This window comes from Grampus griseus (genome assembly GCF_964374135.1).
Source record: "Grampus griseus genome assembly, chromosome: 1".
Classification (NCBI taxonomy): domain Eukaryota; kingdom Metazoa; phylum Chordata; class Mammalia; order Artiodactyla; family Delphinidae; genus Grampus; species Grampus griseus.
In genome coordinates this window covers 181,413,868-181,428,172 of record NC_139017.1, presented here as the reverse complement: position 1 = coordinate 181,428,172, position 14,305 = coordinate 181,413,868, and the positions used below count along the sequence as shown (strand labels likewise).

Genomic DNA, 14,305 nt, shown 5'->3' with positions numbered 1-14,305 from the left:
TTGGGTGTGTAAGTGATTTCTGGTCTGACCTTTGAAGGCATCTGTGGCCCCCGAACACATAGAGTGTGGTTTCTGAGGTCTGGCTCTAAGCTGAGAGATTCTGCCCATCGCTAACATGAGTGAATTCCCCCAGGCTGTCGGGCACCCAGCTCCCTCTGCAGAATCCCCATCCTGGGCTGTGCTCTTGGGTCCCTGAGACTGAGGGACCCCGGCCCTTATCCCCCCACAATGCCCTGGAACTGTCCCACGGAGATCACGGTCAGCAGGGGTGTCCTAGGAACCCCAGCGGCTCCTTTGGGCACAAGTCCCATGGACACTGGCTCTCTCTACCCACCCCCCGCCGTGAGCTTCAGAGTCAGACTGGCCTCCATCTTGGAGGAACAGTGTCCATGAGTTCTTCCTCGAAGCAGCCCCCTCCCTCCCTCCCCCTCCCTCCCCCTCCCTCCCCCTCCCTCCCCCCTCCCTCCCTCCCCCTTCCTCCCCTCCCTCCCTCCCCCTCCCTCCCCCCTCCCTCCCCTCCCTCCCCCTCCCCCTCCCTCCCTCCCCCTCCCTCCCTCCACCCTCCCCTCCCTCCCTCCCTCCCCCTCCCTACCTCCCTCCCTCTCCCTCCCTCCCCTCCCTCCCTCCACCCTCCCCTCCCTCCCTCCCTCCCCCTCCCTCCCCCTCCCCCTCCCTCCCTTCCCCTCCCTCCCCTCCCTCCCTCCCCCTCCCTCCCCCTCCCCCTCCCTCTCCCTCCCTCCCCCTCCCTCCCCCCTCCTCCCTCCCTCCCCCCTCCCTCCCCCTCCCTCCCCCCTCCCTCCCCCTCCCTCCCCCCTCCCTCCCCTCCCTCCCCTCCCTCCCCCTCCCTCCCCTCCCTCCCCTCCCTCCCCCTCCCTCCCCTCCCTCCCCCTCCCTCCCCTCCCTCCCCCTCCCTCCCCTCCCTCCCCCCTCCCTCCCCTCCCTCCCCTCCCTCCCTCCCCCTCCCTCCCCCTCCCTCCCCCTCCCTCCCCCTCCCTCCCCCTCCCTCCCTCCCCCTCCCTCCCCCTCCCCTCCCTCCCCTCCCTCCCTCCCCCTCCCTCCCCTCCCTCCCTCCCCCTCCCTCCCTCTCCCCTCCCTCCCCCTCCCTCCCCCTCCCTCCCCCTCCCTACCCCCTCCTCCCTCCTTCTCCCCCTCCTTCCTCCCCCACCCCTGACCTTCCTCTCAGCCTGAGCAGGTGGGGCCCCATGACCCTCCTACCAGGACTCCTGTCTGCTGGGCAGCCGTGCAACTGCTCCCCACTAGCCACATTTCTCCCTGGTGCTTGTTCATGTCACCACCAGCCCCATAATGAGAGTCAGGACAGAGGATTTACGAGCTCATCTAGGCTCCGCATCTGCACCCAGCAGAGGTGTTTCCAGAAGGCCTCCCCCCCACCGCCTTCCATCACAAGAGTGGACTTTCTGTTCCAGCTGCTCGTGGACGCCATAAGTCTTGGCGTGTGTGTGCGTGTGCGTGTGTGTGTGTGTCTGTGTTATGCACGTGCGGGTGCATGTGGGCAGGACAGCCCCACACGGCTTGGCGGCTGAGCTCGTGGCTCTGGATCAGCTTAAAGAAGGGGTCAGGGTGAGAAGGATGAGATCTGCCCCCTGGGTCCTCCCCGAGCTGGAAGCGGACGCGAGGCCCAGGCCTCCATGGAGCTGAGCTGCAGAGGCAGGACACGCGGCCGAGGGACCGGCCTCCCAGGCCCGTTCCTTCCCGCCCGCTCGGAACCCATTAGGCGGCTGACGACAGATGTGTTGGCATTCCCGCCGGCACGCACACCCCAGATGGCCGGAGGCTGGCCACGCCCATTAAACGTGAGAGAGCAGCCCAGCAGCGAGCCCACAAATTCGAGGTGCAGGAAACCTCAAATGATGCGCAAAAACAATTGTCAAGGTGAAGAGTTTTCTATGCCTTTGCTTCACAGCTAGGCCTTTCTGGTGGGGGCGATTTATGAGCTGGGGAAGCTGGTGGGGGGACGAGGCGTGGAAAGCCCTGGAAGGCCGAGTGGGGGAGAGCGGGCAGGAGGGCAGCTTCCTCTGGAGGCTCCAGGACCCCCAAGGCTCAGCCCCAAACTGGCCAGAGCCAAGCTTTGGATGCGATGAGGCAGAGGGGCCGGACCTCAGATCTGCAGAGAGATCCAGCCCCGAGGCCATGGCAGCCTCCAGGCCACTGCCTGCTAACGTTGACCTAGGCGATTGGTTAGGGGGCAACTGGGCCAACTCTTTCCTTCCGTCACACCCTCCCTGGTGCATGCCTTGTGCAGAAGCAGAACCGAGCTCGCAGCCTGGGGCGGGGGCTCTGCCGTCACCTGTACCTGCTCCGTCCACTTCTACCTGTATTGGCCTCCTGGGGCACGGCTCTGAGCACAGACCAAACCAGGCCTCAGGCCCTGCTGAGCTGGGCAGAGAGTGACATGACCCGTCCTTATGGGCCCTGGAAAGTCTCATTCCAAGAGAGGCGGGAGGGGGGACCTGTGACGGCCCGGGGCTGCTTTCTGGATCCCAGGGCGTGCTGAGTCCTGTGGGTCCTGGAGCCGGGATGCAGACCCTCTCTCTGGTCCTCGATCCGGCTCAGACAGCATGTGGGGGCCCTGGGCTGGGCCCAGCCCTGCTCCTGGAGCCTCCCTCTCGTGTCCTGAAAATGCGCAATGACAGCCGCTGCCTGGGAGGTCCGCAGTGATGAAGAAGGGGCAGTGCTGGTACCAAGAGAGGCCTGAGCCCACACGGCTCATGGCGTGAGCACCCCAGAGGGCCCAGCTTGGCCACGGCGGAGACCCTGGAGAGAAGGCCAGAGACAGAAGGAAAGGAGGCCAGAGAGAGACAAACGTCGCTCCCATTCCTCCCCTTCTGTAATCAGAAACGGCATGGCCCGTCCACACCCCAAACAAGAAGCCAAGCCTGCGGCACCCTGTCCACCTGGCCCGAGGCCCAGGCCCAGGGCCGCTCCTGGGAGTGTTTCTCTGATCTGAGGCAGAAAAGCAGCAGCTTCCAGGCCGGGCTTCTGCCTGCGCCCCCCGCCCCCGCCCCCTGGCCCGGCTCCATCACCCAGGTACGCCCCAGTGTGCCCCACAGGGCTGGACTCTCTACACAGAGACGGGAGAGAGACGTGGTCCTGGCATCAGGGTGAGCCCCACTGCCCAACCTGGCCCCGCATCGCTGGTTCAGGGCCCCAAGACCAGGGCTTCTTGTGCCTTCCCTGGAGGAAAGGTCAGCCGTTCCCTGCTACCTCTCAGAGGGAGAGTTTTAGTCTCTTTGGGTGGAAGGCATTAACCAAGGCCTCCTCTGTCGCCCCAGAAAGCCAGCCAGGGTGGCCATGAGGGAGAAGGGGCCCCCGGACCTTCAGGGACCTTCAGGAAGTAAGTGGCACCCTGCGGTGGTCCAGATGGTCGGGGCTGGGGGACCAGGTCCTCCGGGTTGAGGAGGAGGGGCGTTTCCCAGGAGGGGCTGCTCACCAGAGAGAAGACACCCCCTGGAGCTGGGCAGCGGGGCCCTGGAGGAGTTCTTGCCTCTGAATTTTGGGCCCTGCACCCCAAGAAGGATGGCCACATGGCCAGAGGCCCCAGAGCAGTGTCCGTGCAGGTTAGCCACCGGCCGTGTCCACGTTCAGACGCGCTTGAGAGGCCCAGAGCTGTTTGCTGAACGAGGGCCGTGTCCAAATACCTGCAGGGCTGTCACGTGGAGGAGAGAGAGGCCTGTTCCCAGAGGGCCGAGCAGGGACGTTCAGGAGGGAGGGCCCGGCCATGCAGAAGCTACTCTCTGTGAGGCAGTGCTGCCATGGTGGGTCTGTGCGTGTGCCCACAGGTGTGCCAGCAGAAGTGTGGATTTGCTCCTAGGTCAGGCAGGGCTTGGGTGTGGGGCTGGGGGATGAGCCTGGGGTCTTCCAGCCGCCCTGCAGTGTCGCAGAATCTACTGGAACTGAGAGGCAACGGGCCATGCCTGCATCCGGCCTCCCGCGCTTTTCTGGCCAACCCCACACATCCTTTGAGAACCACGGGGTCAAGCACGCTCTCTGGGGGGGACGGGAGACGCGGGGGGGCCCTGCTCTGGTTGTGACGGCTCACAGCATCACTGACCGTCTCTGCTAGTCCAGACTGGACCATGGGTGGGGGGAGGAGACCGAGAGACACAGGCAAAGAGACAGAGACAGAGAGACTGGCAGCCGCCCGCCTACACCCACCTGTGAAGACGCTGGGTGGGAGGCAGAGGGATGGGGTGGGGGGTCCCTGGGTCTTAGCCAGCCACAGCCCCTCTCCCTCCCTGTGATGCAGCCAGGTGGCCGGGGGCCTTGCCAAGTGACGGGGCCACTACCCACAGCTTTGCTTGGTGGGTCTCTCTTGCGGGTTTCCTGCACTGGGGGTGGGAGGTAAGAGAAGGGGCCCGTGAGAGGCGTGACGTCAGGAGAGGGGCCTCTCCCGTGTGGCCTGCCCCCCACAAGCCCACAGCGGCCTCCCGATGGGGCCCAGAGCGGCCGTGTCCCTTCACCCCTGGCAGCCAAGGACCAGAGGCTGGGCCGGGCAGCCTCCCTGTGGCCACACTGGCCCAGGCGCTCTTTCAGAATTAGGGCCGTTTGGTTGAAGTCCCCAAAATGGAGAATCGTCAGAACGGAGGCCTGTGGGCTCACAGCCCCTTCCAGTCAGCTTGGCGGCCCCTCAGAGACTCGTCATGACAGGAGGGGCTGCCGTGGGCTCCGGGGCCCGTGGGGCTTGGAGGCACAGTGTGACTAGAGGTGGGTTCTAGGCCCTCCCACAGCAAGGCGGCTGCTTCCCCAAACCTCACTGACTCACAGGCCATGCGGGACCCTGGGCCATGTAGAAGGTGTCCGTGGGCGTTTGGGAGGCGCCTGAGCCGTTTACAGAGCATCTGGTTCTCTGGCCAGAAGGGCTTCTCCAGGCCTCAGGGGCAGCCTCCCTCCCTTCTCGGGTCCTTACCTGTTCATCAGGCGGCACTGGGGAGACCTCCCAGGGGAACAGGGGCCGTGCGCCTGGGGTCGGCCTCCTCTGTTTGTGCTAAGACATGTCCCTACCCCCTGCCCTGACTTCACTGAGTCCTTCTGACACCCTGTTCGCATCACCCCTACCCACCTAGATACCCCTGCCCACCTGGACACTCCCGACCACCTGGACACGTACTTGCAGCCCTCAGTGTGGTGGTGGCCTCAGCCCCTCCCTCCTTCCCTCCCAGCCTCCCAGCTCAGCTGCCCAGGAAGCTTGCCCACGATGCCACTGGCCTCCACGGCTCTAGATTCGGGGCCCTGAGCAGGCACTGATCAGAGCAGGTGGGAGGGACTGTGCCTGCAGCGTCCACCTCGGCGCCCGGCGGCTTTGGGGCATCCCCCTCTCAGCAGGGACAGCAGTCAGGTCGGTCTTCTGGGAAACGACCTGCTCAGAGTGCGCACGCCGGAGAAGCCCCGGGCCTCTGCCTGTCAGAAGGGCGTTCAGAAAACAAGAGCAAAGTACCTGAGGCCAGTCGGGCCCATGGAGCCTCTGCCGGCTGGGCTTCTGCAAACACCAGCGTCAGATGGAAACTTCCACTTTTAAGAAAACCAAATGATGTTCCTTCTTGCAGGGTGACGTGCACACTGCTGTGAGCGTGCACGCTGGCACACGCACACTCACAGGCGCACACGCGTCGAGATTCGCCCGCAGCCACAACCCGACCACAACGTCACCTTCGAGACCGCTCACCCCCAGCCCACCCCAGTGCTCTCAGCAGAGGGCTCTGCCCTCGGACACTGCGGCCTCTGCTTTCTCACATGTGGGGCCGCTTGCTGGGGAGTTTTCACAAGGCCGTCGGCACTCTTACGGCTGTGCCAGGGCAACGATCTGCTCGGTGAGAATAGACAGGGCAGTCCCTACCTCTGCGTCGGGCTCCCTCCCGGAGATGCCTGGGCGTCGGTGGGCTTGGTGGGCTGAGGGCCTGGCTGATGCCCGGAGGGTCGGCTGATGTCCAGAGGCTGGCCTGCCTTCCTACTCTGCACCCAAACAGCGGACTCTCTTGCTGGGCAAACGTAGAGTGTGTTGGCTGTAGCGCACAGGATGCCTCTGACCTTTCTTGGTTTTCTTTCTTGCCGGGCAGATCTCCGAAGACCTGGGCAGTGGGAAGTTCTGCGTGGACGCTACTCAGGCCGGGGCCGGCAGCTGGCTCAAGTACATCCGCGTGGCGTGCTCCTGTGACGACCAGAACCTCACCATGTGTCAGATCAACGAGCAGGTGGGTCCGGGCGCGCACAGAGCCTCGGCCTTGGGGCCCTGGCACCGGGAGGGAGGGGAGTGGAGCCGCCGAGGTGAAGGGTTAGCCACATGTCTACCAAGCCCGTCCTGCAGCGGGGGGCTATCCGACACTCAGCCAGCGCTGAGTTTCCGGGAACCCAGCGACACCCCCGGATGCTCCATCAGAGCCTTTGCTCCGGGGCTGATGGGGCTTGAGGCTTATGGGAAGACACATGGCCGGGAGCGGGCGGGTCTGAAACTTCAGGGTCCACATTCCGACAAATGCCAGCCCCGTGAGAGAAGTAGAGAAGTAGAGAACCCTGTCCTTGAGAATCGTGTCTAGGTGGCTGTTAATCCAAGCTGCCCGGAAGGGTCCGCACTGGCTGTCTGGAAGGCTGAGGTGAGGCCCCAGCTGCCCAGAGCCGCCAAGAATAGCTGTGGCAGCCCAGCCAGCCCGCGGAGGGACTAGCCCTGTTTGGGCACAAAATCCTGGCCCTGCTGGGAGCCAACTGATATCTTTCCTGAGCTGCGTGGTCCCGACTTCAGCCCAGGCCCCACCAGGGCCAAGGGATGCTTTGGCTTCTGCTGCCAGCCCCCAAGAGGCCGAAGACCCCCCTCGGCACGCTGGACCCTTCCCACTGCTCCACGTCTGTGCCGGCCCGGGGCTGCAGGCATCCAGTATCAGGAACCAATCAGGACAGAAGATGCCGCGGGAGTTTCCACCACAAAGGAACCTTAGTCCTTTAACGTCTTTACTTACAACTTTGCAAGTGGCCCCCAGAGACCCTGCTCAGAGCCAGGCCCCTCAGGCCACGCTTTCACTGGGTCCCCAGGGTACGCCTTCCTCGAGATGCCTGGGGGCCCAGCCGCTTCCATCAGAGGCGTCTGCTTTCGCCTCTGTCTTGGGGTTTCGCGTGAGATTTCATTTGCAAAAAGGATTCCATTGCTTTAAAAAAGGTTTGTGGAGACCACATAACAGGGGGTGCAGCTTCGAGTCGCCAGTGCAAACCTCTAAAAGCCGTTTGAGGCTCTTCGACTTTAGAGAGACAGTTTTGCATAAAGAAATGCAGACAGCACACACCCAGGAGGCCCCGGGACCCGCGTGAGCTGCCGAGCACCCCGCCCTCATCTGCTCAGCCCCGTCCCCGGCCATGGGGCTCAGCCTTGACCGAGCAGCCCTCCCTCCACTGACACGATCTGGCGATGCTCCAATCCACCTCTGCTACTGAGAGGTCTACAGCTTCCGCTGAGAACCCAACATTTTGAAAAAAAGGGTTTTTTTAATTGCAAAATATATTGAGGAAATAAAGGAAAAGATAATCATAAAAATTAAAAAGAAAAGACACTGCCCCCTTCCAGATGAACGTGAAATGTGAGTGAAGGAGAATCAGGGTTAAGGCACGTGGGAAGATGGTCCTTCCGTTGTCTGTCTTTGCAAAGAACATGTGTCCTTGGTCGTGTGTCTGGGAGCCGAGGGGCAGGAAAAAGATACCAGGAGGCCGGGGCCAGGACTGCACTTTTGTGAGATGCAGCATAAAATAATGAAGGATCCAGATTTTTTGTTTAAGAAAGAAATGTTTGGTAGGTGCCTTTATGTGGCAAGCTTTTGAAAATGCAGAAAATGCAGCCGTAGCATCTTCTCAAAGAGAAGCCTGTCTTCCGACATCTTTGTTTTATTATTAATGTTTCAGGTTGGCTTTTATTTCAGCTCCACGCAGGGTCCAAATGGAATTAACTACTTGGCAGCAAACTCTTTCCTTCTTCAGGACCAGTGGACAGGAGTACCCTAGACTCATGGGTTCCCTTTCATTTAACCGCACTTTTATACCCCAGTGCTTTACCAAGCTCCATCCTACGTTCGGAACCATACCTGGCTCGAGTACTTAAACCCAACGTAACGTCAAAACTTCATCCTCGCCTGCTGATGCTTCTAGCAGCCTAAAGCTGGGGGATTTATGATCCCCATCTTAGTTCACAGGCTCGGAGAGGACTCTGGTGCCTATTTAAGCAAAAACAACAATGAAATGGCCTGGGGACTTCCCTGGTGGCGCAGTGGTTAAGAATCCGCCTGCTAGTGCAGGGAACACGGGTTCGAGTCCTGGTCCGGGAAGATCCCACATGCCGTGGAGCAACTAGGCCCGTGCGCCACAACTACTGAGCCCATGCTCTAGAGCCTGCGAGCCACAACAACTGAGCCCGCATGCCACAACTACTGAAGCCCGTGCGCCTAGAGCCCATGCTCCGCAACAAGGAAGCCGCCGCGATGAAGAGTAGCCCCCGTTCGCTGTAACTAGAGGAAGCCCGCGCGGAGCAACGAAGACCTGACGCAGCCAAAAATAAATAACAATAAATAAATCTATAAAAAAAATGAAACGGCCGGAAGCAGTAAAATTTCTCCACCCAGGGCCTTTCAAACCCTGCATCCTCCAAGGGAGAGAGGACCCTCTGCCCTGCCTCCTGGGACCATGGTGGGTGATTCCTGCTGGCACGGGGCAACCGGGATTCCCGTCAACGTCCCCATCTCCAAACTTAACGGCATGGCAGGGGCCTCCAAACACCAGGAAAACAGGAGCCAAGGGGTGTGTGGGGGGGGGCGGCCGCATCTCAGATCTCAAAGGAAGATGGGCAATTTGAGGGATGTATTTTCCTTTGAGAAATAACACAATTTTAAACTCTAGTAGTAATAGGAAAACTGCTCTGAAATACACACAGATTCTCAGTATTTGTTGGTTTGAATGAAGCGGATTTTAGAAATATAGTTTTGAAAGGAGGATGCTAGATTTCGAACTATTTTGTAGACAGTCTCTCAGAGCCTGACGTGCTCTCTCGGATGGCCACGCAGCCCAGCAGAAAGTCTTTCCTTCCATCCCCCAGTCCCGAGCGCTGGCAACTCAGCGTGCTGCAAAGCGACCGGCTTGACCCTGTGTAGAGCTGGAATAAAAACGTCCCTGAAATATTAATAATAAAACAAAGATTTTTGAAGACAGGCCTCTCTTTGAGAAGGAAACATTACACGATATTAATGGGGTTTCTCAGATTTCCATAATCCCAAGAGTTTCCACCCGCATTTCCTGCCACTTAGGGAACTCCCCCCCCCCTGCCGACGACACACACTCATACAAACACACAAACACACTTAAGTGAACAATTTCCCTTTCTCTCTCTCTGCTCCCCCCCCCCCCACACACACACACACCCCACCTCCTGCAACACAGCACAGACACAGGGAAGGAACCGGGTTGCAGATCTCAGATCCATAAAAGCGGCTTCTGGGAACAGTGTTTCCAGATGGTGTTCTGTAGAGAGGCGACTTCCGTCAGAAGAGCACTGACTTGAAGTTCGTAACCATGAGCCCCAGTGTCCAGAGGACAAAGGAGACCAGGCAGGAGAGGGTCTCTTAAAGAGAACATTCCAGAAGCCACAGCGGCCAGGGGATTTGAGGCAGCTCTGGACGGGCCCCCTGGATGGTCCCGAGTCCTCCGGAGAGACCCACGTGGGGCGGCGAGCTGAGGCCAGGGGGTCTCACACCCCTCAGCCCAGCACGGCCTTTGCCGGTGGCCAGACGGGCCGCGGGGACAGACGTACCCCCCATGCCCCGTGAGGTTCTGAGCGGCTGGCAGCCCTCCAGCTGCATCGTGGGCGCTCGGGGAGCCCAGGCACTGGGTATTGCAGCCCCCCCGGATGGCCTCCTTCCATCTGGTCGGGCCTCGTTCTCCCCGGAGCCGCTCAGGCCACTGACCACGTGCCCCCTGCCCAGCCGAGGGACTGCAGGGCCGTGCTCAGGGCCCCTCCCCCAGGTCCTCATCTGTGCCCCTCTTGGAGCCCTGTGGCTCCAAGCGGTCCCTGCCCCAGCGGGCCTCAGGGAGAGGTGACCGGCCCGTCACTCCTGCTTCCTGGGCACCAGCTTCAGCACAGCCTCAGCCCTCCTCTGTGCAGCTCTGGAGGGGCGAGCCCCAGGCAGCAAAGGCCAGGGGGCCATGAATGTCCCCCTGCACCCAGCGCATCACCTAAAGGTGACTTGTGGTTTGCTACTGCATAGAACCCACAGGCGGTCCTGAGGCCACACAAGCTTTAGGGCTGCCCAGGTGCTAGGAACGAAACACCCACAGCAGACAGCTGTGGCGGAACATGGCATCCTCTGGGATTTTTGGGGGGTGGTCAGACCGTAGCTGTAGAGCCTGGGGTGCTTTGATTTACTTTCCCAGCTTAGCAGGAAGAGAAGGCAAGGAGCCCACGGGAGGCTCGGTTCACGCTGGAGGCTCGACCGTTGCCCCAGCAGCCTCCAACCCCCACTTTTCTTTCTGGAAAACGTGAGACCCTCAGATCCCCCCTGCTGGTTCTTTCTCCCACGATTATGAGCAAACAAGTTGGTTTGAGATGTTTCAGAAGACACAGACAGGGTCTGTTCTTGGATTTGTTTTAATGGTAAGAAAGAAAACGAGAGCTTGGAAATAAAGTGCCCACCCGAGGAAGCAAAGGCAGGAGGAGGCCAGTGCGCGGCCCGGCTCCCTCTCCCGTTCCCACGTTGCCGCAGCAGGGCAAGGATGGCGGTGGCCGGGGCTCAGGTGGCCGGTGGGGCTGAAGATGGTACCACATGATGCCGGGGTCACACACACACGTGTTGGGGAGCGCGACTTGGGGGTCGGAGCCCCCAGCACACCTCGGAGGGGCTGCGAGGCCCTCGCTGCACCCCCACGGCCGGAGCTGGCCGGGCATGAGGAAAACCCACCACTGACAGCACCTTCCGAGGGCAAGTGAGGGGATCAGCCTGAGGAGAGGGGCTGAGTCTCCCCAAAGTGGAAGCAGACAAAGGCTAATCTCCTTCGCAGAGTGTGTTGAACAAAGGAATTTCATTAGCAGATGAGCCAGCGGATAGCCACGCAGCACCCCGTCTTTGAGAGCCAACACTTGTTTCTAATGAGAACCTGGTGTTCCCGGGCCAAAGCTCACGGCGTTTGCTTTTGCTTTCATTTCCGCTGCTCCGGTGTGGACCACCTCCCCTCCCCCACCGCCTACCCCCACGTCAGGGCGAGCGATCCGCCAGGGCTAGGATTTTCCACGACAGGCAGGCGACGTCCACCGCCCTGCTCTGCCCTGTTGCCGGACAGCCCATCACTCCCTCCACAGTTTCTTTTTAATTAAAAATCGTAAATGGATGGGCCGGTTTAAATGGTAGCTTCCAAACAATTAGATACAATTTTCCGTTTGAAAATGAGAAGGATGGGGAATTCATTTTAGCGCTTCTTAACCAATTTACAAAGGACTTAAAAAATACAGCAAATTTGTTTTGAGTCAGAAAGCTGTTGGATTTTACTCTTTGGAGCAAACTGACCCCCTTTGGGGCAAAGGGCAAGGCATCCATTCACGATCCTGGCTATCATCATTTACCAGAATTTATATTGTTTTCTTCTTAATTAAGTGGGATACTTCATTAGAAGAAGGCACTTAAGAATAATGAAGACAATCTAACTGTGACCAATAATTTATACTATATATATATATATATATACACATTAAAATGGAATCTAGGTACAAACTGTAAACTGTATACTATATATTTTTATGTTATATATAAATATAATTCATAGATATCAAATATAATTGTAACATCCAGGTACAAACTGTACAACTAAGAAGAGATAGAGAGAGATGTTTTTCAATGTTGAGCTGCTGGGAAGGTGGCAGAATATATAACAGCAAAAAGTAAAGGTTTAGGCACACGCTGCTTCAGCCACACTTGGGAAGAGAGGAAAGCGGCGAATCCCAAAGATGACAAGCTTTCTCCCCTCTCTCGGCCTAAGGAAAGAATTGTCTGCTCGTCCCTGGAGACTGCGGGTGGTGCCGAACGCACCCAGAGTGGCTGGCCATCCCCTTGCTCCTACCCGGCTCTGAAACAGCCAGGGAAAGGTTCCCACAGTGAAGGCAAAGGGAAATAAACACCTGCCCAGACCCTCGGCAGCTCCGAACGCTTGCTTCCCTGCTTCGTCCTGGAGCATCACCTGGGCTGTTCCTTAAACTCCAAATGCTCAACCCCTCCACCAGCCTCAGGACTCCAGTGTCCACCAACTTTCCCAGAGAGAGATGGTCCACGTTTGGGGACAGCAAGTAATGAAGAAACATGGTGACAATTCCAAAGGTCTTGAAGCAATGAGGCGGCGCTAGGACCCACCTCACCACTTTGGGGATCCTGAGAGATCAAAAATGCCCAGGGATACCCCTCAGACCAGCCTCCCCTCTCCGAAGGCAGACTGGCCACTGGGTGAATTTGCTTTTCATCAAGATCTTAGAGCGATGCAAATTCCCCTCGCTGTGTGCTTCTCTTTCGTGAAAAGCCCCTTGTGCACCACGCCGAAAGCCTTCACAAATTGAAGCACAAGTGAATTCTGAAATCCAGGATGGAGAGAGGTTTAATTTTTTTTTAAGATAAGCACTGTGAAAGAAATTTCACCTACTTTACTCAAATACGCCTTTAAAATTTCTCAAACTGGTCGGGGGTGGCGGGGGGGGGGGCAGCGGGGAAACATGGTCCAGTTCACTTATCACTTTCATGTTTTTTAAGAAAACCGTTTGCTCCAGGGAGGGGAGAGCACGGCTTTGGCCTGAATTCAGCCTACAGGCTGGAAGTCTGCAGTCTAGTCATTTCTACCCAGTGTAGATTGGACGGAGCTGTTCACCTATCCAAATTTTAAAATTCTAAGATTAAGGAGGAATAAAAATTGTGGAACGTAAGTCTTCACGTTTGAAAATAGTATCTATCCTTGTGAAACTGACTTGGTATTAAAAACAGAAACAAACTTAAGGAACTCTAAGGAGAAAATATCCCAAAGTGTCAGCCATCATCAATTTGAAATATTTCTTTGTCTTAAAGAATGTTGCTGGGGGAAGAGAAAATTATGTTCATTTTCTTAAAAGGCTGGGTCTCGCTGAATGTGGCCCGTAAGAAACCCAACTTTCCTCAGGCAGTTTCTCCGTCTTTTGCTGAGAACGTGGCCACTTATTTTTCCCAGCTCCCTTCACCTACAAGAAGCTGTCTCTTTGTATCTAGAGATTGTAAAAGGGCAAGAAACTAGGCCGGGTCAGGGTAAATACAGTTAGAATCCCGAGGCCCCCTTGCTGGTGTCGCCCGCCCGTGTTCAATCAGGTCTCGCTGTTCCAAAGAGAACTGAAATGCTGAACAAGGACTTAACTTGGGATCAGGTCTGTTTGGCATTGTTATTTTTTAAAGCCGTTTAGAGCAGACATTTATTGGCGCTAGTAAACTCAGCTGTTGCTGTGGGTTCCCCCCCCCCACGGCCCCCGCCCTCAGATCCTGAAACCAGAGAGAAAATTCCAGCTCTGCCTTGCTACACAGTCCAAGGACTGAGGCGAGTTTAAACAGTGTCAGGGCTGCTGCTGTTAGAGACAGGCCTGGGTACTCAGATGCCGACAAAGGCAGGTCTGCGCTGAGCCTGGGAACGAAAGGGCATCCGAGGCCAGGGCTCCTTCTTCCCTGGAGAACAGGCTTCTGTCTTCCCTCTTGTGCAAAGCCTTAGGACTCAGCCCGTCCGTGATGCCCACTTGGCCCTGGGGTCTGAGTATGACCCACGGAGGGGCATACAATGAAAGGCAGGTTATAAACCGACTTTAGGAATGTTTAAGGGGTTGCAATCATAATTTATTACGGGCCTCGAACGGAAGGGGCCTGCCGGTGCAGTCAATGCGCAATTTGTGATTGCGCCCTGTAAGCCAGGAGACTGCCCAGGCCTCAGTCCCACCTAAGCCCGGACTTTGTCCCGGGAAGGCACCCGACCCCGCAGACCAGGAACCGGGTCTTTCTCTGCGCGTCTGGCTGATAAGACCTTGGTGCCACTGCGAACGGGTCGTAAAAGCACTGGCGGCCTTCGTGTGGACCAGGGCGGCCCGCGCACCGGGCGCCCTTGGCAAAGGCGGACCGGCTGAGCTTGGGGAAGTTCGAGTGGTCTCCGGTTCGCCGCCGCGCCCCGTCCTCAAGGTGGAGGCAGGTCGGGGACGCCCACGCCCCCAGCCCCGCCCCAGGCTCTGCGATCAGCGCTAACAGCGCTTAATTCCGACTGCGGTTCAAAGTCGAGGCGGCCCCTG

The 14,305-nt window shown here is 58.4% G+C and overlaps 1 protein-coding gene across 3 annotated transcripts in view; it reads left to right on the top strand.

The window, feature by feature from the left end:
- PRDM16 (PR/SET domain 16) overlaps window positions 1-14,305 on the top strand; it is a gene marked incomplete at its 3' end in the record, with an annotated part of 319,136 nt that overhangs the window by 267,429 nt on the left and 37,402 nt on the right. For all 3 annotated transcript variants that reach the window (XM_082678414.1, XM_082678415.1, XM_082678413.1), the window contains exon 4: window positions 6,075-6,209. In XM_082678414.1, coding sequence (XP_082534540.1) covers window positions 6,075-6,209 — 135 coding nt within the window. The remainder of the gene's footprint in view (window positions 1-6,074; window positions 6,210-14,305) is intronic.